This window comes from Hippichthys cyanospilos, chromosome 13 (genome assembly GCF_059441005.1).
Source record: "Hippichthys cyanospilos isolate Australia breed blue-spotted pipefish chromosome 13, RoL_Hcya_1.0, whole genome shotgun sequence".
Taxonomy (NCBI): Eukaryota; Metazoa; Chordata; class Actinopteri; order Syngnathiformes; family Syngnathidae; genus Hippichthys; species Hippichthys cyanospilos.
In genome coordinates this window covers 15,283,294-15,310,843 of record NC_142381.1, presented here as the reverse complement: position 1 = coordinate 15,310,843, position 27,550 = coordinate 15,283,294, and the positions used below count along the sequence as shown (strand labels likewise).

Below are 27,550 nucleotides of genomic sequence, written 5' to 3'. Positions count from 1 at the left end.
AACTCTAAAAATATGTTATAAAATAACAGTCCAGCATTTTCAAGTTGTAATAGGCTAAATTTCCACTTACCATAACATTAAACTAATGCCTTAAAATAGAGCTGATGAGGCCAATGCCAATAATTGCAGTCTGTAAATTCTCATTCAGAAAGGGAAGTGAAACACGCGACAGCCCCAATCGTGCTCTCATCTCTACCCATTTACTGTCATTGTCACTAACCCCTGAGCAATCATGGGAAACACACAGCCTATATCCAAAAAAACTGACGCATTTTCTGACTGGAATGCATTAATTTCCTAAACATCTGAAAAAAAAATGTCACCACACAAAATTTACCAATATAAATCATCATTAGGGAACTTTTGTGATATAACTTGATGGACATGTCATCATCATCTTAAATTCTCTTCCACCAAATCCAAGAGCACCACAGTCGATGGACTCTTTAAAGACAGGTCTTAAAAGGCACCTTTTTAGTAAAACGTTCACACCATTTAAAACGTTTTTTTTTAGAGGTTGAGCTTTGATGCTATGTAGGTTTTTGTTTCTTTTCTATAGATCTTTGAGATTCAGTTGAATGAAAAGTGGTTTATAAGTAAAATCCATTATTATTATTCAGTGAACAGTGACCATGTGAATATTCGGTGTTTGCTCTAATAAAATATTCCAATTTAAATGGGTGAAATAAAAAAAAAATCCATTAATCTTCTCCAAATGAGTCCCTTCTTTTCCACATAAAGACCAGCCTTAAGCCACAGCATATATTCAACTCGAGAAAACTCGACTGAGCAAAAAGTCTCAAAAGTGTGAATACTGAAATAATGATGACCTTAATTCAGTCACTCACAAACTGCCATTTCTTTCCTGTAATAAATATAGAAACTTTTCAGGAATCTATGACATATTCTGCTGCATAATGGCAATAGGAGAATTCACAGATTTATTCTACCCTCTGCCATCTTAGAAACAAACTTCTGTTCAGTCAATGTTTATTGCATTGATGGATTAACAAATAGGTTTCTGATTATTAATATTTTTGGGCAAATTAACTGGCACCCTAGTTGACCTCACATCACACTCCAGACAACAATTTACAGACATAACATACACACATTTTTCTTGAAGGTAACTGTGAATTAAACATTTGCATTTATTTCTCAGTCCGAACAATAGAGTGTCCTCATTTTACACGCAAAACCAAATAAAAGTATACATTTATGTGAGAACAAAATAAACAAAACAACCCAATAAAATAAAATACTCTGTTTAAAAGACACTCATAATAATATACTGTATATTATTTTAAGTTGATTTTTTTTCAAGTTTTTGAAGTGAAATTTGTGGGTTTTTTTTTTGTACAACAAACAACGATTTGAATTGAAGGAAAATGTCGTTTAAAATGAGTAAAATGATACATAGATTTTTTTTTTTTTTGACGCCTAAATATCGTCGTTTCATTCTCAAGGAAGTAGAATCAGGACCACCGGAAGCAGCTCTCCGCCAATCAAATTGTGCAAAGCGTCCTAAGCTGACGTCAGCCCCGGTACCGATGAACAACCGGTAGCTTTGGAAAAATCGTGTGCTGTTGTTTGTGACTTTGTCCGCTTATCTTTCTTCTCCGTCGCCTGTGTGAGCATCATGCCTTTCGATGTCAGGAGGTGAGTACTCAACTTCCGCTTTTGTTTTGGTTCAGATGGGAGACTTTAGCATCCCTAGCATCTAGCATCCTTGGAGCACTAATAGAGAATGAACGGTGAGCAACAAGCCAAACCCAAGTTGCTCCCGTGGCCACAGCCACATCTGTCATGAATAGGCTTCATTGTGATTTTGTTTGACCGTACTTGCCCGCTATCCTAAAATATATTTTCCCCCACCACACTAATGTTCCCCAGGTGTGAAAATAAGGATTTTACAAGTCTCCGGACTCATAGGCTAACGCTTCTTGCTACAGCTGGATAATTTACCTGCATGAGTGATGCGTTATGAATGAACTTCGCAAAACAACTTGTAAAATGCTCCAAGTAGATCTTATTGTTTTGCATTAACGAAGAGTCAGTTTAGTGACATTGTAGATCAGGTACTTTGATCACATTTAATGGTCACGCTGCAGAGCTGTTGAAACTGTCAATAATGCGCACCCTTAATTAAAACAAAATATATGATGTGGACTAAACAAGCAATGTGGTCACATAGCGTATTAGAAACGTGTTGTGTTAGCTTACTCATATTTATTCATTAGGTGTTTTTATTCTTAAATAATGTGCAATAAAGCCAAAAGGTCAGCAATAAAGCCAAAAGATAAGCAGAGCTGCAATGTTCGCATAGACTAGCATAAGCTAACGATGCAACTGTGTCAGCTTCTGCTGATAACAATGCTGTACATTAACTAGACCCTCAAAAATAAAATTATATTTAAAAATGACTGAAATGCCAGTACTTTGAATAAAAAAATATAACATTGAAAAAAAACCCACACCTACTTCACCTATCTTTAATATCTCTGAAATTTTGCATTGTTTTAACGTAAGACTATACTACTAAATTATATGTATGTGATTGTTTAATAAATCCAATATTGTGACAAGTCGAAGACACTCATTGCTCTTCAAGTATTCGTCTTTACTTTTCACATGCCCACAAGAACTGTACAACATTGTACAAGTCGTCAAAGTTATAAGGTTCCAAGCATTAAAGGGTCATTCCAATTTGTCTGCTGGGTTAAAGGTATGGTCCTAATGCCCGCCAAATTTTTGTCAACTGTGATCTAGATTAATATTTTGTTTGTATTAAAAATAATCTCACAATTGCTAGCAATCACAATATTGACAGAAAAAAAATCACAGCAGATTTTGAATTAAATACTCTATTTTGCTTCTTCTATATCATTCTTAACTTTATGATGGTGTTTATGACTGGCAGTGAGTTAAATGAGTAAAACTGCACCTTCTACGTCAATTTGTATTAGAGATTAAAAATTTGAATTAAGAGATGGATGAATACCTTTATCAAGTATCAGTATCAGGATGATACTCAACTACCTTTCAAGGTAGTCATGATGGTATTAGTGTCGGCCGCTTTTTTTGAAGTAGTGTCAGAATCACCAAACAGAAATGCGAAATTAGAAGAGTATAATATTATTTTAAAAGGAAAATAAATATTGGACGAGATAGGTCTTTAACATGATCTATAGCTGTGTTTTGGGAAATTGCTGTTTATGAAAAGTACTAGTGGTAACGAAACTTGGTACCGGGATCAGTGACCACTCGAGTTGAGTACTCGTACCTGTATCTGTCTGAAATATTGGTATTGAACGCCCCTATGAAAAATAGGGAGTATTTAGACCAAAATTGTTAATCGCTAGATTAACCCTAGAGTAACAATTTTGGGGAAAAAAAAAGACAAGAAATCTAACATTATATGAGTTTATATGCCCTTCGGACTTTAAATATTGCTGTTGACAATAGGTGAAGTTTAAGCAATCAAGCAATCCGTTGTGTACTTTTGGTTGTGACAGACAAGTTGTGTAATGGGGGTTATCAAGTGGTCAAATCCTGTTTTGGTGTTGCGCATACTCCTCCAAAACGTACATTGCAGCACTGGACCAAAACTCTGTTGACCAATTAATTAGCGTCGGTTTCAGTAGAGCGAGTCACACTTCAATTGCGCCATAGGTTGAAGCATACACTTTCCCAGAACGTTGTGCCACACCGGATGTCCGATCACACACTTCGCATGTGCTTTCACATTCGACGTTTGATGATGATATCATTTAATATGTGTGATCACGGGAGTTTTTCACGTTGTGTGAGAGCACCTACCTGAACCGCTTTTCTCATTTACTGTATGTGCACGATGCACTTTCACTCTCAGGTGCACTTTTTTTTTAAAAACATTTGGTTTCATTCTAGTCTTTTATTGGATGGCAATGGTGCTTTTGTTAGTGTAATGTACCGTATAATGACAGTCAAACTCTTTCGGTCATTGCATATATGCTTTGAAATATATAGTTTCGCACAAATGATTGGCTTTTTAACTGGAACACCAAATGTTAGTTGTGGTGTTTAATTGGATGGCCACAGTGCTAAACGCTGGCCTGATATGCATGTCAGGTTTAAGTGTATACTTAATTCAGAATTTACTTTCTATAACCTGCTAATTTCTGTACAAAAGATTTCTGTCTTTGATGCAACTTTAGCTCAATTAAGCCTATTTGCTGTGTGAAAAGCTAATTCAATTAATCAATAAATTTGCTAATGAATAGGTTGTTGATTCTTTTTTTAGAGATAATTCATTTTTTAGTATGACTACAGAAGTCAAATTGTTATTTTTGGAGATTAAAGTTTATAAAGCATTAAACAATGTTTTATTCAGTTAATTAAGATATATTTACTTCCTCGGGCAGCTGAACTGATTTTACTCAAGTAAATATTTGTTGTGAGCTTTGTAGAAAATGTTACTAAAAATGTTTTTATCGTGTGGAAACTTGGAAAATTTTGCAATTGGTTGTTTTTTTTTTAATTACTTGATCATATTAATTTTTGGTAATTGTTCTGTTGTGGAGACCTAAACTTGTCCAAATGCTCAGAATTTCAGTCTCTCGAAAAGAAAGCAGACAATTATTGTCTTGAGTCAAAATAAAACATTTTTCAAACATTTGCTTTTTCTTTAAAAAACGATCAATATTCTTGCCAATTTTTTTACACTACAGACAAACCAGCAACCAAATCATGCATTTTTTTAAGTTAAGTCAATCATATTCAATCTGACGTCTTTCAGTTTTCCAAAATCAATTACAGTGGAACTTCTAATCCTTTCCAGAGTGCAGTTTGTATTCTGAATCGTTCTTATAGTGAATCACATTTTACATGTAAATTGCCTAATCAGTTCCAAGGTCGAAATAAACGCCATATTAAATATAACATTTTACCTTACTTTTCAAAAATTGCGATGTTCAGTAGATGTCAGGCAGATGACGGAAAAAAATAGCTGTAAACAATAATTTTACTTCCACTTGAACTTTATTTGATTAAAAATAAAAATTGAAAATATAGAAACTTTGATTTTCATCAGATTTAAAAAAAGATGGCTCTAAACAGTATTTCCACTTGTCCACTTGGAATTTAATTATAAAAAACTTTAATTTTATTTTAAAAATTCAAATTAAAATTTTTAATTTTCATCAGACATTTCTTTGAAGAAAATGGCTCTAAACAGTAGCTTGAATTCCACTTCAATTAAAAAAAAAACAAACATTGAAATTCTAATTTTCATCGGATTTGATTAATGCAACAATGGATGCAAATGGATTGAAAGTGGGGTTAACCCACTGCACAAAAAAACCCAACAACAAAAAAACAATGCCTTGTTACCCAGGCTTTTGCATCCCCAGTGTTGAGCGTTAGCACGTTAGCGCTGGTAGCGTTCCCTTGTCCTCGCACGGAATGAAGACAAGCCCTCCTCTTAAATGTATCGAACCACTTGTGTGAAGCCTTGAAATCTCAAGGTAGGCCAACTTTATGACATGTCCCATCGCCTGCATTGTCTTCACATCACGCACTAACAAGATCGCCAATACGCTGGCCTAGAAAGTTGTACACTAGTGAGCTGTACTGTACAGCACAGCCAATAGGAGAGCAGGACAATGAATGTGAGGGATTCTGACCAATGGGAGAGTAAGATACTGGTGCAATGGTATTGCACGTGTAATGCATGCGAATTATTGCTTGTATATTGAATATTTTATCGTATTTGGAGGCAAAAATATGGCAACATTTTTACTCGTAAAGTGAAGATTTCATGTACAGAAGCGTCCTTATCTCGAGGTTCCACTGTATTTATGAAATTGATTACATTTGCGTCATCTTTTGAACTTAGTCATGTGTCAGGCCACAAGGTCTGTTCAATGTTTTAATTGTTAGTTTTTAATGGTACAACACGTGTGCCTAAAGTCCAATACAAATGTGTTACTTAAGCTCAAAAACTTTTTTTTTTTTAAAGCAGTCATGAACAACTGACTCACAATGACTCATTTGCCTCCTCTGAAGCATTCGATAAGGTTCCTTCTTTAAAAAGCAACACTGTGTTTTCATTTATTCTGGTCAGCAAAGAGTGGACGGTACAGTGTGTCCTCACCAATCAGCACACAGCTGAGCCCGTGCGCACGGGAGAGCGCAGAAAGATGTGACACTACGTGGTAGACGTGCTGAGCGCAATTCAGGAAATTACAAGCGTCAAGGATGGCCTCGCCGAGTCAACATTATCATTTATAATGACATCGTGTCCCCAGGAGAGGAAATGAACGATTGTATCAAAGGTGTGATCTCCCTGAAGAGTGTAGCGAACATACACAAGGTACTACGCATCTTTATCGTCAGCATGAGAAATCTAGACGCACAAATGGATATAAAGGAAAAGAAGTAGGCCTGAAGAAAAAAAAACACTGGTGTTCAAATGTTGAACATAGTCACGGCTATATGAATCCATAGCATACCTTATACGGAATTAGTAATGTGACTGTTGCCAAAAATGCAAAATTACAACACCAGTGCTTGTCACATGGCACGTGACTCACAATGAAAATAGACACACAGAATGGATACATTGTGTCACCTCAGTTGGTCTAGTTTTTGGATAAACTATGCTTCCAGCTATAATTAATAAATTAAACATTAACAGAAACCCTCAAGACAAAAATGTGTTTTTTGTGGCGAGGGCTTAAACGAGTCATAGAGTACTGGTAATTCAACTACCTCTAAAAAAATGCTCTGCATTACATTAAAACAGATCTACAAACAACACAATGTTGTTCCAATGTTCAGTCACCAATTCATGGCATGAACAAACAATTTAATTACGCTGACATTGACATATGGCACCTGTTGCCCGTGTTTAGTCGTGACCCCGGGCTATGTTGAACCGTTGCTCCGTCTAGCTTAAATAAGCCCCTAGCTAGCAGCACTCGGGTATTTCATAAAGGCTGGCGTGATAGAGCTGAATAACCGTGAACACGTTGATGCGATACAGTTGCCGTTCCTACCGATAAATTTGAACAAAGTAGGATGTAAAGCAAATGAAGTTATGTATCATTTTAAAAAGGAAACAACAGCATAATACCAGCAGCACAGTTTATTTAACCACGGTACTATACAGTCCAAATGAGGTCAATTCTGATCAGGCTTTCTAATTAGAGCGACGTCAGTCCATACAAACCAAGTGTAATTAATCGTTAAATTAAAGTGACATGTCATCCAGTGTAGCATGGTGACAAGAAACATGGCTTCGAATCATCCCTCAATTGTAATTGCAATATTATTTTCAACCAATAACTCAGAAAAGGAGGCCAATTTTCTGTCAACCAATGAACGAGAAACAGTTTGTTGAACTAGAAACTGTTTTCTGACCCTGCTTGTCCTGAACGCATGAAAATAAATACTTAAAAAATAAATAAATAATAGATACCTATGATTAAATGCCTAGCCGTTGGTTTCGAACTCCAGTCCGTGAGGGTTGGTATCCTACAGGTTTTCCAAAACGACCCTAGTCATTTGAATCAGGTGTGTTCAGCATCAAAAACATACACATTATCGGTCCTGGAGGACTGGCATGAAAGACCTATGGCCTAGAAAGATACGTAAAAATGTCTTTGGGCTTGAATGAGTTAATACTGAAGCATCAAGTTTTGCACAAGCTACGATTGTTAAGTTTTTCTTTTAAAACTGTTTTAAAACCAATATATAATATTGTTTTCTAAATATTTTCCACAGAACTTAATTGTTAATATATCCAACCATTAAATCAATGTTTGTTGGGTTTATTACTTTTTAAAACATAAAATCATAATTCTTCAGAATGACTGTTGAAAATGGAATGTATTTTTTGGCCATATCGGCCAACCTTAGCCGTTTTGCTCTTCAGACTGGAAACAAGGTAAATTTGACTCAGCAGCGCCTCTGCTGGTTGCTTCCAGACAGTGCCTCTATTGCACCCAAATTGCTTCAAAGCACGATTACTCAAATCCCCTCCATTGACTGAATTCTTATCACTTGAATAATCGAATGATTCATGCCGATCCCAGCTAACAAATGACTTCGACTGTTTGTTGCCGTCATTAGCCTTCTGAGGATCGCAAATACAATTCAGGAGTTTTGAGTGGACCCAGGCCGTCCTCTCAATGTGACCCGACTACAGGAAGTCCTCAGTGAGAAGCTGAACCTCACTTGGACCCCGCATACGTACAAAGAAAAAGGGAAGAAAAAACAAAGTGAAGTAGCAGAATCCGGGCTGGACAGGAAGCCCCTCCCTCCCACTTCCTCCCCCACCCTGCATTGCCTCAGCCGTCATGATTTCACTGGCCGCTCTCAGTGGACGAAATGTCAACAGATGTGACTGTTTTGGCAGGAGATGAGGAAGGAGTGCGTGCGCTTGTGTGCTGTCAGTGGTGCGCTTTGCCTTGAAAAATGTATCACAGCCCAAAAAGGACATGTGCGTGAGCTCACCAACTGAAATAGTTCTGATGTTTAGTCGCACATTTTTCCTCCTCTTCTCTCCTCAAATAGGCTTAAATAACAGTACTAGAGGAGTCACTGTGTGATGATGACTGGTGCAGTCATTTTTTTTTTTTTTTGGTCACTTTATGAGGTATTCGTCCACTTTACTGCAGGGGTGGATAATGACGGAGGTTAGTTCATCGACGCCAAAGCGAGTGGAGTAAGGTTTTTTTTTTTTTTTTTTCCTATTCCACGTTTTTAATTCTGTGAAGCACTATGTGCTTCATTTTTAATACATACACATTTTTGTAAGTTACTATTGTTGCCATTACATATCAGAAATACACTTTATACGATCAGGCTTTTTGAAATGTTTGCACAAACAATGAAAGAGATTTCAAGATGAAACATTTGTTCTAGGGTTGCAACAAACACATTTTTTATAGCCGATTTACCTGACGGTTATTTTACCGATTAATCGATAAGTCTGATTTTTTTTTTTTCATCCCTTTAATAACTCATTTTATGCCAGCCATTTTCACCATCCTTCACCCTAACATTAAAAAAAAGCATAATTGTCAATAGATACCTGGGATTGAATGTATGGAATCTGTAAAGACATTAATATGTCTTTGGGGTTGAATGAGTTTAAAAAGCAGGACTATATTTCAAATTTACAGTGAAAATGATCAATTTTCTAAGATTGAGCTACTGGTTTTTGGTTGGTAAAGTCAGAAAGAGTGAAAAAAATAAGTGTTCAATTAAAATCAATGGTTTTCATATGTTTTATTTTGATTTAACACAAATATAATTAGGAATGTTAGATAATACTTACTTTCAGACCGATACCAGTATGAATACCTATTACTCAACTTGTGTGTAGTCACCATTACCAAGTATGGATACCACTATCACATTTGTCATGCAAAATCCCCCCAAAAACTAATGACAGATCATCAAAAAAAAAGAAAAAAAGAAACCCTATCACAATATAACACATTCCTTAAAATTTCCTGAAAATATTTTTTTACTATGATACATAAAACTGCTCCAAAAGAACAGGAGATGTAGTATCGGCTGCCATTGCGAGTACTTTGAAATAAAGGCAGGGGCCGACGCAATACCAATACTTGGAGTCTATATTTTCCCATCCCTAACCCTGCATCTACTTACATGGAGGACTACGGACAATATTTACTCTAGAGACTGAAATTCTGGGTATTTGTGCAATTCCTAATTAACTAAATTTATATATTATATTTATATTTAAAGCATTTAGACCAGGCCTGCCCATCCCTTTGTAGGGTGAGCAGGCTTCAATGTGAGCAAAATGGTGCTGATTTGTAATCAATCCCTTTCAAACGGTGTTGTTTGGAAATGAAGTTCAAACTGTCAATTCAGGGAACTAAAAAACAACAATCAAGACAACAGACTTTTTTTCAGCTGACACTTTTTTTTTAATTGCTTTTTTTTTTCGTGCAATGTTTTGTTATCGACCAAAATAACTAGGCGGTCGACCGGTACACCGTGGGAGACGCATGAAGCACCAGCATTAATTGCTTACGTTAGGGTAAAAAGGGTCAGAAAAGGCCTGACACTGAATGACTTGAAGTAGGTTTGAAAATGATTAATTTATTATCAAAAATGTTCTTGATTAATGTGATAGATTAGTCAAAAGTCGTTGCAGCTCTTATTTATTAGTTAATAAATGAGCAGAAATTATTTACACAAGTTTCAAACTGGATAATTGTAGACAATGCAATGGAGGTAACGAAGTAATTCTAACCAAAAAAAAAAAAAATTAAATATTAGCTGTTTGCTTCATGCCGATCGTTTCCCTTTTCCAGCTGCTCAGATGTTCTGCTTTGTAGATTAATTGTCTTCAATGCGTTTTATCTTTGGGAGCGTATCCTGATGCTGTCATTAGTTCGGTCAAAGTGTCACGATCTTATCGTGATTTTGTTTTTGTTGGTCTTGCGCTTTCTTGTGCAAATCTTATGTGTCAGGGAGTTACGTCGAGGTCAGGTCAGAAATGTAGTGCACACAGCTGGGTGTGTGTTGCAGAAGGCTGTCTAGGCCTGTAGAAATCATGGCGGCGTTCCAGTGCTAACATTCCAGCACTACTCCGTAATATCGCACAGCCCGGCCGAGGGGTACATAATGTTCTTCCCTTCACAGCACGTCGTGTTTAGCTTTTCAATATTTTTTTTCTTCTCACCCCCTTTTCTCCCTCTTTTTCTTCCCAGGTTCGATATCTACAGGAAAGTGCCCAAAGATCTCACCCAGCCCACATACACAGGCGCTTTCAGTGAGTGCAAGCCATGAAGTTTCTATGGTTATACTTTTCGCTTAAATACTCAAAACAGCTATCAATTTTCATGCAAGGTACCGTTTTTTTTATCTCCCAATGTTAGAAAGATTCTGAATTTGATTTTTTTTTTTTTTTTTTGCTTTTTAATGTCATTGCTCTGCTTTAGGGTCTAACAAATTTCCATTAAAACGGGTAACCCAAGTCTTTCCGGACACTATGCTATTTGAAGCCAGAAAAGACATATTTGCAAACGTGGAAGTCGTTTGACAATGACAACTGTTACGAAAAACATTGAATAAGAGAACACTCACAAATCTGTCATCGTCAACACAACAATCAAGTGTGAGATGTCACCAGCAAAAATGTACATGACCAGTCAAACGTTTGGAAATAGCCTCTGATTGAGTGTTTTTAAAATTTCCTGAATTGTAGATGTATACTAATGTCATCAAAATAATGAAGAAATGCTTATGTAATTATATGGTAAAACCAAAAACTGTTAATCAAAACTAAATGTTTTTTTATTGGAGTTCTTCAAAGAAGGCACCTTTTTACTCCATCTTGGTATTTTTTCTGTCAGTTTTTCGATGTGGATGATTCTTTATGACCTAGGAGGACTTTTATGTCACAGCTTTGCATTTTCAGGAGTTAATATTTAGAATTTCTTGATCTCTGGATTTGACCTCTGATTTCAAATCACTATACATTATTATTAACATTTATTGGCATGATTAATATAAAAAAACAAATCAATGCTTCTTTAGATATTTTTTTTTTTTTTGCATTTTTTACTGGCAATAAAATATATATTTTTTTCTTTAGGCCTCATTGCCCAGCCAATCTGAATATGTTTGAGACCATTTAAATTAGGTGTCTCCAAACTTTTGACTGCTACTGTAAAAACTACAGTAATAACATACAGTAAGTACATAATGGTGTTCTTGATTTTTTTCCCCCTCTGGTAGAAGGAGTGAAAGTGCAAACTAATGTCCTGACATTTATACTTTTAATTGCGTACATTTTTTTGTTTTGTTTTCCTTCAGGTTTGTGAGATTGCTTTGACTTTGTCCTCTAAGCTTTGTAAAATCCCAGGGTGAAAATTTTGTTTGTTTTCCCAGTTCGTGATTGTGTGAACGTAACCCCAAGCTAGATGTGTGGTGTAAATTTCCAGCGGCTTCAATTACTTTCATGGAACCAGTTTAGTAATTAATCTTGTTAAAAAACAATTAAGAGATTGGCTGTAATTAAAGTCCCTTCATAGCCGTAATTTTGTGTACCTGAGTGAATTCACGTGCCGCTCTACCCGTTTAGCTAACACCTATGCCAACAGCTTTAATGATGGCCGCAGGCACTTTGGATCCTGAATACTTTTCCTCCCACGTCACGTGTATGTCACCCACTAAGTCATCAGCTATTCATGTTCCAATTTTCACCACTTCAGAAGATCCCATGACACACTTGAGACCCCTCAGTCATCTTTTCAGTCACCTGATGAAAACAGCGCATAGAACAAAAGGCCCGTCTCCGCGGACCTTTATGACATAATGGTTAAGGTCTTGCTGATTACAAAAACCTTCCTGGATGACAGGGAGGAGAACGAGGCTGCCAAAGATGTCCGTTTCCCACCTAAGAGGAAAAGGATGCAAGTAGTTCCTTCGCCCGGTCGGTCAGCGCCCTTCCTGTCGCCATCTACTGTCTGGTAGTAAAGGCCAGCGGGTTGCTGTAGACATCGGGCCCACCGGCCTCAGATGGAGCTAGAAGCGACCCCCTTCACATCAAAACAGGCCAAATATTTGACCCCTAACACGGTAGTTGGTCTGTTTCAGCCCCACATTCCTATGGGGTTTGGTATTTGCGTTTAACAATACGTCCGATTTTAACCGCGGTGTTTTTTCCGGAGCCCCCCTCCAGCGCCATGTGTAATATTTGTTCGGCCTGCCTGAGCTGATAGAAAACTCTCATTGTTCTCCTTTGGTGTTTAAAACAGGCCTCAGGCGGCGTAACTGTTTACAGAAGCGCACAATATGGCATCACACTCTGTGGGAGCTTGCTGATGTATATTTTCACCCACTGTGATCCCAACGCGAGGAAGGATGAGCTATTGTTATATTTAGTGCCATCAAGCAAATACTTTTCCATTAAAAAAAAAAAAAAATGTCCATACTCAAGTGTCATTATGGTGTTCCCGAGCTAAATTTTACACTTGATCACCAATTTTCCTTTATAATCATAACTCGTTTACGTTCCAGGTTTACATCTTTGTTTTTCTTGCAAATTTTTATTTATTTATTTTTTTGCTTTTAAGTCAGAGTGGTTTATTTATTGTGAGAAAAATCTCCCTCTACCACATGATTTGCCATTTATAACTGTATCTGTTACAGGTTTACCTCGCTATTTTTTCTTGACAATTTTTTTATCCTTTATTGATTTAAAAAAAAATATATAATTTTTTTTTCCATCTGTCAGATCAAAAAAAGAGCAGATTTGATTTATTTAAGAAATAAACAAGCCAAAAAAATAGGGAACAAAATAAAACAAATCTCAAATTCAACGTAAAATCATCAAATCAAATATAGTATTTTATTTCAATTCTGATTATTAATCTTTTACCAAATCTATGTCATTGTGACAGAAAATGTATTGAGTTGAAGATCGACAGCCAAACCGATGTTTTAACTTTGCTTTGATGTGCAGATTATTTTCAAGAAGCCGTCCACTGAGTTTGGTTGCAAAGACTTCAGATATCTTGGGATGTAATTAGAGCTGAGTTAATTTTCTTTGATTGACAAAATTCATCTCCAAAATTATTGCTTTAACTTTGACAGGCCTTGCCATATTGCACTTCTTGTCGGTCTTTCCAACTGTACTTTTTTCCCCTCCCTTCCAGTAACTTCAGGAAGTCAAACTGTTGGAAGTCTTTTGCTGACTGGTTTATGTCATTGCGACACTGTTGTTTGGCAGTTAAACATTACCCAAAGTAGATCCTTCAACAGCCGCAAGTTTTACTGTGACGCCCTGCCAACCGCATGGTCATGTGACCGTGAGCCTTAGAGATGGTTGCCATGTAAACACGCCTCACCGGCTCGGCGAGAGTGTTCTAGCAACGGCTTCTCACCACAGCGGCCTGACCGCGATGATGAAAACCGGTTGTGCAAATGCGTCAGCTTCTTCAATTTTTTTTTTTTTTTGTTTGTTTGTTTTGTTTTGTATTTCTGTTCCAGTACTTTGCTGATTACTTTTAATTATTAAATGAAAGGGTCTCACTGCCTTGCATTTTAAACATACACATTTGTTTTACATAAGTCACAGAAATTAAAAAAAAACATGTTATTGTCATCATTCTAATTTAAAAATAGGTCTGACTCAGGAACATAAAACAGTACTAAATCGAAGGCTTAATGCAAAAGTGGCCTTTTTTAAATGGATTTTTTTTGTGGTGTGATGATTAATTGACAACTAACAGATTACTTGATCAAATAATTTGTTTTATATGGCTAATTAATTATTTTGAATTCTAAAATTATTCCAATGCTCATAATTTCTTTGTCTTGAGTGGATATATTCTTTTTAAAATTTTAAGTCCGATTTGAAAGCTAACTGGTTATCATGCTGATGGTCATGTAAATGAATGGAAATTAATACACTTTGTTAAAAAATAAACTCTTTTTACTGACAAATTGACAAAATAATAATGACAGTATCTTCTTCTTTCTTCGTCTTCCTCCGTCTTATTTTTCTTATTATTATTATTATCGTAAACCCATAATTCGGTCTATAAATTTCAATTCAACTAGTTCGATTTTTTTTTCAGTTTCCGCCCTAAAAAAGGCTAAGTTGTTTTCCCAAACTCCTCGCTGTGTACTGGTGGATTTTGAGCAGAATAAGTAAGCGTTTGTTTTGTTTTACAATAGAATTTGAAAATACAACTACAATGTGTTATATTTTAAAACACAGTTTTAAAATACAGAATACAATACACAATAAAAATAACATTTTTATTTGTTTTAACAGATTAAACTAACAACCAGTCAGTAACATTTTCTGCTTAGAAGTTTCCACGTGGAACTTGTTGCACTTCTCTGTTGTACCAAAATAGAATATGAATGCATTATAACTCATTCAGGGTCTCAAAATAGTTTTCCATATAATTAATTAAGGTAGATGGCCGTATGGATGGATAAAATAAATAAATAAAGTACCTGGGATTTAATGATGAGACTCTTGGAAGATATGTAATAATACATTTTTGGGAGTGAATGAGTTAATCTTTGTTAGCTGTTTATTTTGTGACCCACTTTTGGGGCCCGACCTACCAGTTTAGAATCACTGACTTAAACCTTGCAGGAATTTGTCAAAACCTATTGCCCTGGGGCATTATCTGTGAAAATATGCTATGCCATTTTTGAAAAATATTTCGTTGCCTCTTCTCAGGAAACATAAAGATGGGTGTTTTGCCCCACAATATGAGCTCACCCCCTCCTTGGCGCTGCGGCGTGATGGCATTTAATGTGTAATTAGTGTAGGAGGACGTCTAAAAAGAGTGTAACGGCAAGCTTTAGCACCACCATTAGAGCTGTTATCCAGGGAGACTATTTACAGCCTGAGTGATTTCATTAATGTCAGCACCGCAGCTCATCCTCGCCTCCTTCATGGAGCAGACTGGCTTATTTGGTTTGCATCATCCCTTAAAAATAGTGATGTCATTGGAGACGGATACTGGAGAAGTGCCACATGTCATGTACTGTTTGTGTGTGTGTGTATGTGTGTGTGTTGAAGCAAAGATATTCATTTCCACTCTGCTCCCCTCTCCCCACAGTTTCCATCCTCTGCTGCGCCGTCATACTCTTCCTCTTCCTTTCGGAGCTGACAGGATTCGTAGCCACTGAAATGTAGGTAGCGTGGCCTCACTTCTCTGAGTTCCTCTTGTAACATCTCCTGCAACACACTGGCCTCTTTGTTGCTACACTGGTGCAAACCCTGGTGCATTACGGAACGCACATGAGCGGAGAGTCATCACCGGTGTCACCGACCGCGTTTTTGATTCTTTGTGTCGTCAGAGCTCGTCACAGGAAATTGGCTTCACCCTGCATGCCCCGCCTTCGAGTACATGTGTAATTAGGCAAACAATGAAGCTGGTTGAGGCAAACAATGCAGAAATGACACAGGCGGGGATTCGCAAATCCTCACTACAAAATGAATTATAAATAATAGGAACAGAAAAAAACAGTTAAGCGGGCCAACAAGCCATCAGTTTCGTTCTTAACTGTAAAACAATTGTCTGGAAGTAAGATTTTAGCAGTGGCGCAATTTTTAAAATAAATATAACTGAAGGCCCTATATAAGGGATGTCCACATTTTTTTTTTGTTTGAGGGCCACTTGCGGGAAATATGGAAGAATGAAAGGGCCACTTTTAAATCATTCAATTTTATGATGATGAAAAAAAAACAATATAACAATATATATATATATATATATATATATATATATATATATATATATATATATATATATATATATATATATGACTGATACATAACACCTTTTTTTTTTAAAGGCGATAAGGAAAATTGATAGGAATTCTTCAAGATTTTCTGTGTATGCCTTAATACTAGATCCACTCTTGCAATGATCAGCAGCCAAATCCAATTTCCACACCTAAAACCAAAAATATGTAGTGCATTGACTGTTTTTCAAACGTTTACTTGAGCAAATATAATGTGTTTTGTTCACCTTTGTAGTCTTAAATGTCAGTTTTAGTAGTTTTGTCTCAGGCCTTGTGTGCTTTGTGGGCTGCAAATGGCCCCCAGACCGTACTTAAAAAAACAAAACAAAAAACATCTATCAAACACTAAGCTTTGACTTGAAAAAAAAAAAAAGATGGCAAAGGCACACATTTGTCACATATCTCACTTCCAATGTCATAGAAGTCTATATTTAAAAAAAAAAAAAGTGTGCTATTAATAGTAATCTAAAACAAAACATAAGCCTGTAAGAACCTGTAAGGTGTAGCCACAGTTTTACAGCCTGGAATTTCATTCTGTTTGCATCACATAACTTCTGATGAATGTTCTCAATTATAGTCAAACAAAATTCAGGCATTTGATTTCAAATGAAGCTGTGAATGATGTAAGCATCACTCATTACTGTACTATTTATTTATAACTTCAACATTTGAAAATATTTGATTTTACTTATACTTGTGTCCTTTTTTTCTGAAGTTATGGAGAGAAGCAGTAGCTCATTATTAGTTTACTCATATAATTGTACAGTCAACATGAAATGTTGTGTGTTTTCTAATTCAGTTAGTTGACAAAATACTCAAATGATTCATTGATTATTAAAATAGTCATTAGTTGTAGCACTAGTTTGAAGCAGACCATACCTGGCAATGATTAGAAATGACATAATTATGAAATATTTTATAAATACAATATTACAGTATTGTTTATTAGTAAAGAACAGGCATTTAATAAACAGAATTGAAAACCACATTTTCTTTCTTTTTATATATATATATATATATATATATATATATATATATATATATATATATATATATATATATATATATATATATATATAAAAACACATACACATTTTAGGGGTATCTCTAGGCATATTTTATTCAGCATCTCCAGAATGACAAATGTGTCACTAGTGATAGTGCACATCCATATTAAATTTATTAAAATAAAGTCACAAAAATTTTGCAAGGGAGTCACTATTCTTCATGTTCCAATCTATTTGCTTAAAAAAATGTACTGTTCTTGTCACCGCTTTAAAAAGCCTTAATAATTAGATTTGCCGATGCCCCATTTGAGAACCACTATTGTACAACAGTCTGAATATTGTTTTGATCAAATCAGAATAGATTTAGCTTTACTCAAGCATATACCGGTACTTGCTTTTTTTAAAAAAAACAAATGAGATGACATGAGAAATGAGATGTCTTCTTCTCTCCCTAGTGTAAATGAACTGTATGTGGATGATCCAGATAAAGACAGTGGTGGGAAGATAGAAGTGAGTTTAAACATCAGTTTGCCAAACTTACACTGTGATTGTGAGTATGAACACATTATATGTATATATTGTCACACCACACACACTCACACGGCATTTTGTATCCCTTGCACTTGCATGTTCTCAATAGCCGCTTTGGCGTTCTTGTCTTTGCCATGCCCTTTCATTGAGGCCCGCTTTTGGCACGCTCCCACTTCGCGCCTCACATATCGTCATCTGCGCCCCGTTTGATGTGTCGCTTCCACGCGGTCAGCGTCTGCCTTTGGCGGTGTCGGGACTAAGAGCGGCCTCTTGTTTATTTTCTCTCCTCATGACTGCCCTGACAAGCTATGCCGCTCGCCACAAATCAAACAAGCAACAAGAAGACTCACGAAATGGGGACTCGAATGAAAGCCAGTAAACAAATTGGGTCCAGATTGTTATGAAAGAGGTTTTTTTTTTTTGGCATGCGGCAAAACAGCTGTTATGACTAGATCACTCATGACACGCTTAACAAAAGCCAGACTGAAATCTTAATGATTATACAGCATTACTGTTTTTTTTTTTGGTAGAGGAATCAAGCAGATCAGTCAGCTTGAACTTCGTGATTCTATCCCTGAGAGGTTACGTTGTATATATTTTCCAGGCTTCTTAAAAGGTCACCATCCATTATAGATGTACTTTTGCAGAGCCACATCGTCACGGAAAGCTCCTTCACTTTATTCTGCTGTTCCGCAGTTATACATCATCTTACTCGGCTGACCTTTTTAGCCTGTTCCTGGCTCTCGCCGCATGGCTGTGGAAAAGCAGAACCTGCCCGTGATAACCTCGTCGTCGTCATTCCCTCCCCACCTCAGATTCACTTCTTGCAATTTTCAATTTCTTAAAAAGGAGAAACGCTGCTTCATATCTTCATGCTGTATTTTGAGATGGCCGTTAAAAAAGAAAGAGCAGCAAACGAGCGTCCAACATGCTTTCCAAGTCAAAGGTCAAACAGGCGGCATGCGGAGGTCTTTTGCGGACATCTAACCTACGCTCACAGTCGAAACATAGCCAGGCGCTGAAAATAGGCCCACACGCTGGCCTGGGCTGGAGAGTTGCTAGTGACGACGGAAAAACACATATGGGTGTATAATGTGGGTCAGCGTTCAGATGACATGCACTGCCATAGCGTTTTTTTAAATTTTTTTATTTTAGTTAACTCATTCGCTACCAATGACGACTATAGACGTCAAAGATAAATTTGTCAAAGCTAGCAGTTAATGAGTTCAATTCAGTTTTTAATGTTTTAATTAGGTTTGTGAGATTTTAAATGTTGTTTTATTTTTGTTTTTGGTCAATGCTCTTTAGTTTTTTTTGTTAATTTTTCCATTCTCCATTACTCAAATAGTCCCTCAGTGATGCCAGGGAGGGCGTAAATGGGCCCAGAAAAAGACTATCTTTGCCATGCGACATGTAATTGCAATAAAATATTGCCATCGTTTCTATATTTTTTTTGTTTTTTAATTTCAGGCACTTTGTTGCACATAGTTATTTTTGTCACTTTTAGACTAATCTGTAACCTGTATAAACAATGTAAAAAAGGTTAGCATTTTGAAATTGATTTTATTGCTTTTTCTTTTGTTAATGTTCAAAAGAATACAGTTTTTGGATTACTTACACAATTTTTACATATAATCGTATTTATTGTCGGTGCGGCAAGTGGAGGTGTGCGAAAGGTTTTCTTTTTCCTGGGTGGGGCTTTGCAAAATATAATTGAAAAGCACTTCCTTAGTTGTAGTTTATCAGAAAGTGACAGCCGGTGCAAGAAAAGGTCTGTAAATATTGTGTAATCAAGTAATTTATGGTACTTCAATGTCTTCCTGAGAGCCAGCCCATTCATTTGTGTCCACTTGTGTCCATTTTGTCTCAGCAAGACAGCAAAACTAATGCGCTTCCTGCCCAAACATGTTATGTCATTGTTATGCCACTATAGTGGACACAAATGAATAGGCTAAGTCACAGGAGGATACACTTTACATGGTATTATTACACAATACATTGCTTCTATTTATTTATTTATTTTCTTTCAATAACAACAAACTTAAACGACGTTCCCACACCAACAATTGTTGTATTTGTCCGTTTCAAGTGGTGGGTTTGGACATCCAAGACGAGATGGGCCGCCATGAGGTGGGACACATTGACAATTCCATGAAGGTTCCTCTAAACCATGGAGCCGGCTGCCGCTTCGAAGGGGAATTCGCCATCAACAAAGTAATGTCACACGCTGCTTGTTGTCCAACCCTCTCATACGTCAATCTCTCCTCAAGGTTTACGGTCATTAACCCGCTAGTTGGACATTTAACACGTTCGCCCGTGGAGTCGTCGTTAATGCTTTAGTGGGCATGAATGTTGTTGTTGGGCTAGGAACATCTTGTTTCCGATGCAATAAGTGAGTTGTTAACATGTGCAACAGTTTCATGTTTAACCTGCAGTGCAATGACTATCAACTTACAAAGCTACTTATTAAAAATTCTGCATTTTTTTCTTATATTTCAGAAATAAAAGTTTAGAATTTTTAAGATTTTTAAATGTGTCTGCCATTTGAATTTGCCTGATATTAGCACTTTTAAATTTGGCGAGTTTTTATTTTAATATTATTTCTTCATTAGAAAGATATAACATTTAAATATTCACCGCCTCAAAATCTGGAAATATGGATGTATGGAATATGGAAATTTGGCTATCAAAATTACGTACCAATTTTTTTTTTTTTTTGTATGTATATTTGATTTATGGGCTGCTTAATCAGTAGTCAGAATTACAATTTCGCCAGATGTGGAAATCGGCATAAGCCTATTTTTTTTTTAATAGCTGTCGGGTCCTAGTTCTGATGAGGTGAAACTAATGCACTGTAATGTACCGTGGTTGGTCTTTAATATTTTTTGGTTAGCATACAACCTTTTGCTGTTATAAAATGTGGTTTTATTTATTTATTTATTTATATGAGCTGCCGGGCCCTAGTTCTGATAAGGTGAACCAATGCACTGTAATGTACCGTGGTCGGTCTTTAATATTTTTTTGGTTAGCATACAACCTTTTGGTATTATAAAATGTGGTTTTAAATCCCTGCTAACTAAATCCAGGTCATAAATTGCCAGCATTGTCCTTGTGACAGCGCCAGTCAAAACTACTTATTGCAGACAGGTGGACTGATTTTTATTGCCATCAAGTGTAAATGTATTGTGGTTTACTTTAGTTGACATATTTCCACTATGGACACTATTTGCATACTGTGCTTGTGCATGTGTGATCAGGTGCCAGGAAACTTCCATGTATCCACTCACAGTGCCACAGCCCAGCCCCAAAGTCCGGACATGACTCACACCATCCACAAGCTGGCCTTTGGAGCCAAGCTTCAGGTTGCCTATCACACACTTACTGCATGACCCCCCCCCCCCCCCCCCCCCCCCCCCAAAAAAAAAAAAACAAAAAACAAAAAAAAAACAAGAGCACGCAACAAAATATAACGTAATATGGTTTCCTTGTCTTACAGGTGCAAAAAGTCCAAGGAGCTTTCAATGCGTTAGGAGGAGCAGACAAACTGGCATCTAACCGTACGTAATTGCGCATTGCCTGCGATGACACTGTGTGATTCATCGAGATGGAACGTAGGCAAATTTAATTCAAACCGGATACAAATGTCACCACAGCTGACATCAGGAAATGATCTAATAAAGTTTTTTTTGGACAATTGCTTTTTTGGACAAAAGCTTTTGTATATTCATAATTATTTGACTTTGAAGTCTGTGAATATAGGTCTAAATCGTGTCATGCTCTGCGTCCTCGAGGGCCGGAGTCCCTCGTTTCCAGGTTCCTCTCCCCAGAACACCTGATTCAATGATTAGCTCATTAACAAGCCCTGCAGGAACTTGAAAATTATCCTAATCATTTGAACCAGGTGTGTTTAAGAGGGAAGCATCGAAAATGTGCAGAATACCGGCCCTCGAGAACTGGATTTTGACATCTATGATGTAAATGGAGATTTTCAATATAAGTGTTTTCAGTTTTAAGTGATATTGTTAAATATCACCCCGCCTCTCACCGTTTGGCAGCGTCGCCCCCTTCATGACTTTGTTCTAAAGCCAACCATTATGACGAAACAACAAATAAGCAAACGTTGACTGAAACTGAAATAAAATGGAGTTGTCAACAAAGCAAAATACATGTCAAGAGAGCACACATAGTAATACACGTTCCTCCCCATAAATCAGTCCCCTAGGGAAACCACTTCTTATACCAACAGTTCAGAGTGAATTACGTGCAATAACTTGATTGTCTGACTGTGTGCTCCCAAACACACAATTTTGCCGCTTTGCTACACAAAACTTTGTAACTAATAAATGAAACATTGCTGTTTACTTGGTCATTCAGTGCAAAAAAAAAATTGCGCTGGCCGTACAGGGGTGGTGTGTTCTGTCTTGAGCACACAGGATAAGCAAGGAAGTCTTCAAAATACAGGAGAGTAATAACACGTTGGGGGTGTTTAGAATGAAAAATGTACATTGTAACATGAAACGCTCCGATAATTAGTATTTCCATGATGCGGAAAATCAAATAAAATCTTGTCAACATAAAATAATCAAATATTTTGTTTTAATGCTGTTTTTATCCTTTAATACGATTCCTTTCTTATTTTCTTTTCTAAAAGGTCAATTAAATTAATGACAATGATAACACTTTAAATTTGGCAGCCCTACATGTATTTGAAATGTGAAATTTTCCGTTTTTAGCTTTGGCCTCACATGACTACATCCTGAAGATCGTGCCAACAGTTTATGAAGATCTGTCGGGCAAGCAGAGGTTCTCCTATCAGTACACGGTGGCCAACAAGGTGCTTGTACACCCCCCCCCCCCCCCCATTCTTCTAAGTACACTTCAGGCGTCCGCTGTATAAAGATTGTCGGTATATGATGTGCTTGCATGTTTTATGGGTGTCTTCAAAATTTAAAGAAGTACTTCCTGTGTGTGATGGTATTCAGATTTCTGGCTAACGTGCTAATGACGCTAACATCAGCGGTTTGTTTACTGCAGCCCAAAGTGGTATGTCTGTGTTTTTATGTGAATATTTACGTTAGCCATAGCTAATGTTTTTTTTTTTTGTTACCAGTAGTTGTGTGAGCTGTTGGAGCGTTGGTGTCTCGTTATCATACAGCAAAAATTTTCGCATTTCATATCCTGAATTTCTCTTGTAACAAGAGGCAATGTTTTTCCGATAAGGCATTTCATAACATCTTTTTTGTAACGATAGATATTTATAAGTAATTCTTATCTAGTTCTTGTGGACTTTATCTTGTGAGTCCTCTTGTCTCGCGAGACCTGTGTGTCGTCCCAACCCGACTCTCAATTTCTCCTGGGTTATTGCGGCAGGGTTTGTTCCCTATTCCGCCGTTAATAGCATGACCAGATTGTTCCACATTACCGTGAACCGTAGTCCAGCAATTCCTACATCCGATCAGAATTAAGATTGGTTCTGAATGAATGGCCGGCGACCCGATAATATTGCGACTCACAAAGGCCTACAGATAAGGCTGCAATTACCCGGACTGCTGATATTTACCATACGCTCTTCCCGCAGGAGTACGTGGCGTACAGCCACACGGGAAGGATAATACCGGCCATCTGGTTTCGATACGACCTCAGTCCAATCACGGTCAAGTACACGGAGAGGAGGCAGCCCCTTTACCGCTTCATCACCAGTGTGAGTGGACCTTAGCGGAAAATTTCAGCCTATCGTCACCTTGTTTACATTTTGGTGGTTTGTACATGGTGATATGATGAAGACAGATACTTTCTTCTCCGCTTCAAATATTTATGTGCGCTTTATTTATTATGTACAGAAAATGTGCAAATCTGAATCCAGATCTAAATATTTATTAGTTTAACATGAACGCCATGATCAGCCACGTGTGCTCAAAAAAAAAAAAGTTGATCACATTTCATGTTGGTCTAAAATGATCATTTTATACGTCTTTCTTTCCTACGAAATTGTAGCCTGTTGTTGTTTTCCAAACGATGACATTCACAATATTATATTTTAATACTTTTTTCACATTTTACCAATTTACCAATCAAAAGAACATACATGTTTTCTGTTAAATGAAAACTCTGTTTTGAATTGGGGAAGGACAATATTTTACAAATTCGGTGTCTGTCTGGTAAAAAGACTATTATGTTATAATTCATTTTTAAAAAAACAGACGAGGGTAAAAATGAAAAGGGGGGTGTTGGCGGCATTGTTAGAATTTTTCTATTCTCGGAATTCTGACTATTGAAACTGAGTTCTCCCTTTATATTCAGAATTCTTAGTTTAAAAACAACAGTCACTTTTAAAGTCAGATTCCTAATATCTTCCTCAGAATTCTTCATCAAAATTCAAGTCAGAATTTTAACTTTGTTCTCGTAATTTTCACTTAAAAGTAATTCTCATTCTGACATTAAAATAAGATTTCGGAATGAAAGACAAATATTTTAAGACTTTAAAGTCTCAAATTTTGACTTAAAGTCAGAATTCTGAGAATAAAAGTCGGAATGATTTTCAAGCAAAAATTTCACATTTCACATTTTTAATCTCAGAAATTTAACTTTAAAGTAAGAATCCTGTCTAATATCAGAATGTTCACTTTTTTCAGAATTCACTTTAATGTCGGAATAGTAATTATTTATTTATTTTAACACTAGAAAGTAATTTTATTTAAAGCCAGAATGTTCACTTTTAAAGCTGGGATTCTGAAAATGACAATAAAATTCTAACTTTAAAGTTAGAAATCTGATTTTTGTCAGAAGTCTGACTTTAAATTTTTTACTTTTGCTTCAGAATTCTTACTTTGAAGACAGAATGAAAGTTACATTTCATGCCTGTGTGGTGTTTTGCATTTAGTTTTCACGTCAAAGGCAAAGCTTTGAAAAAAGACACCAGGGAGCCGAAATTTAACCTATATGGTGACATGTCAAAGTTTGAAATGGCACCACCATCTTCGTTATCATATTAGTGCCATCCCTTGGCTAAAATACTGTGAGTGGAATATGGAAGAATTTGTCCAAAAAATGGACACAATACTGCACGAGTGTTGCTTCCCAATGAAACGACACACATACAGCATCCCCAAATATGTATTTTTCCAGTTCAGAGCGCAGAAAGAAAATGCCTTTTTTTTTCCCCGTGACGTTCCTTCTTGCAAACTTTTTATTGCATCACTGGGATTTTTTCCTGCTTACTGTTGGCACAATCAAGGCAAAATTGGCCGTTTGGATGATGAGTTTCACCCTAATTGACCCTTTGTGTTGTTTTGGCCTGGCGGCAAGCAAATGAAACTTGATAGCATGCGATGACTGTGATTTGGGCGTACGAGTGACTCATGCCTTCAGATGGTGAGTCAACGATGAGGCGTTTTGGTTGCATTCCATCTTGCTTGTAAATGCACCTCACACTGAATGTTAGCCACCTCCAAGCATTTTCCACGCTTGGCAGATTAAGCGTGTGTCACTTTGGGTCTCGGCTGAACAAAATTTTCCCCTCGTCATTTTGCAATTTCAAAGGAAATGATTCTCTATTGCATGGCAATGTGGATTCAGATTCGATTCATTGTCCGTCCTTTTATGCGCAGATCTGCGCCATCGTTGGAGGGACGTTTACAGTGGCGGGCATCATTGATTCCTGCATTTTCACCGCGTCGGAGGCCTGGAAGAAAATCCAGATTGGAAAAATATCCTAGGAGCAAACCTAAAACCAGCACCCCCCCCCAACACTGATCCCACCCCATTTACGTTCTTATTTATAAGCTCAAAGAAGCCTGTTAGCTAAGTGCAATTTCTTATGGAAAGTGTATCTAAATGCACAAAGCGTGGGATTTAACTTTCAGGCTACTTTCAGGCTCATTTTGATTTTAGTGATGCTGCCCCAGGGTTTTCGTTTCATTGACGTGGATGCTGACTATCACATGGCTGCTTCCTCCAGCCAATTTTATGGCATGTCAGGGCTTAGCCTAGCTACAGAAACATTCTTTTTTCCACTTTTTTTTTTCTTTTAAGTAGGATTTTTTATTTCACCCGAAACCCATTGTTCAATAGTAATGGTTGGATCAACGAAGCTTCATGAAGCACTTGTAATGTTTTTTGACTCCTCTAGATGGCACTCTTGGTTTTACAATGTGGTGGAAATTCTAAAAGCTCACCGTCTAGAGTAGGACAAAATATCTAATGTGGTGCATGAAGCTTCATTTTCTCAATATTATTCAACAGTATGGTAATCAGTAAATTGTGAGATGAACCCCCCCCTCCAAAAAAAAAAAAAAGTTATGATGGGGAAGACATTTCTGTAAGAAAAGACCATGAACTGATGAATGAAACTCCTCCCCTTTCCTTAACATAGTTCCTCGGCAGTGAGATGCCACCAAAGCACTACTTTTACATTAGGGACAGAGTTGGCCTGAGCACAATAAAACAAGTTACTAGGTATGTTTTCCAACAAACAATGGGAGACTTAAAGTTTTCGTCTCCAGGCTAATGTCATGTATGGACCAGTTTACAAGATCATGACTGCCATCCAATGTTCTATACACACACACACACACACACGCACACACACACACACACATATATATATATATATATATATATATATATATATATATATATATATAAGTCATCACATGGTGTCTATAATCCTGCGCTGTATTTTTTTGTTGTTTTATTATTGTATAAGTTAGTGATGGGAAAATAAAGCTTCATGAAGCTCCTGTGATATCGTTTCTATATTCCTCTAGATGGTGCTTTGTTTAAATATAAACACTAGTGCTGTGGAAATGTATTAAATTTCCCCCCGTCTCTTTGAACCAAGAATGCCTAAGAAGAGTTAATAAAATGCCGCCAGTGCTTAATGATTTTTCCATCACTAACTAGTATTAGAGCTACATTGAAAAAAAAGAGAAAAAAAACTGTCATATGGTCAACCTCTACAGTTTTATAGGGATGAATTGCTATAATTAAAGCACTTGTGAAATTTCGAATTAAAAAAAATATTTACAAAAATATAGTCAGTTTTACAAAAGCTCCAAAGTAGATTTTATAAGAGTAAAGTCCTAATAAAAGAAACATGAACTATGCTTCAGACTGAAAAACAATTGTAGTTAAAAGTTCAACTTTGGTTGTTTTGGGGAAAAAAAATGGTTAATGTTTTGGTTTTGAGTTGACCTTGATGATGTCACCAGAAGTGTTTTATTTTTTTTCCCATGAGGATATTGAATAGTTATGCAAGCTCCTTGGCCTTCAACTGTTACATGTCATGTGAGAATTTTGACACTCAGCAGTGGAAAAATTAGTTTTCTTTTTTTTCTTGTTCTTCTTTTGTGTGTGTTGCCATGATGCTCATTCTTTTTTTCTGAGCAAACCAAGTATTGTCTTGCTTATTTCTTTTTTTGGGACAGAAACCAATAGAAAAAGACTGAGGTCACCAATTTACCAATTCGTATTCATTTTTTGTTTGATAACGGTGCCAATGAAGTTACTGCAGTCACTGACTGAGATTAAAAGATCTGATATTTATTTTTTTTTTGACAATTTTAACTTTCAAAGTATTTCATTCTCAGTCCAATTCGCAATATGGTACTTTTGTAGTCTGGAACGCAGAAAAGATGTTTCATTTCATAATAAAAGTTCCAACAAATGAAGTGTTGTTTTTTGCGGGACATACAATTCAGTTTAAAGAGGCG

The 27,550-nt window shown here is 36.6% G+C and overlaps 1 protein-coding gene across 1 annotated transcript; it reads left to right on the top strand.

Moving 5' to 3' along the window:
• The first annotated feature begins 1,512 nt into the window (after positions 1–1,512).
• ergic1 (endoplasmic reticulum-golgi intermediate compartment 1) lies at positions 1,513–27,504 on the top strand. Its single transcript, XM_088431400.1, has 10 exons — positions 1,513–1,659; positions 10,734–10,795; positions 15,615–15,687; positions 17,765–17,859; positions 19,930–20,054; positions 21,098–21,202; positions 21,337–21,397; positions 22,574–22,674; positions 23,419–23,541; positions 25,448–27,504. The coding sequence occupies exons 1-10, from the start codon at positions 1,640–1,642 to the stop codon at positions 25,553–25,555; spliced, it is 873 nt and encodes a 290-aa protein (XP_088287526.1). The 5' UTR covers positions 1,513–1,639; the 3' UTR covers positions 25,556–27,504.
• Positions 27,505–27,550: the final 46 nt, after the last annotated feature.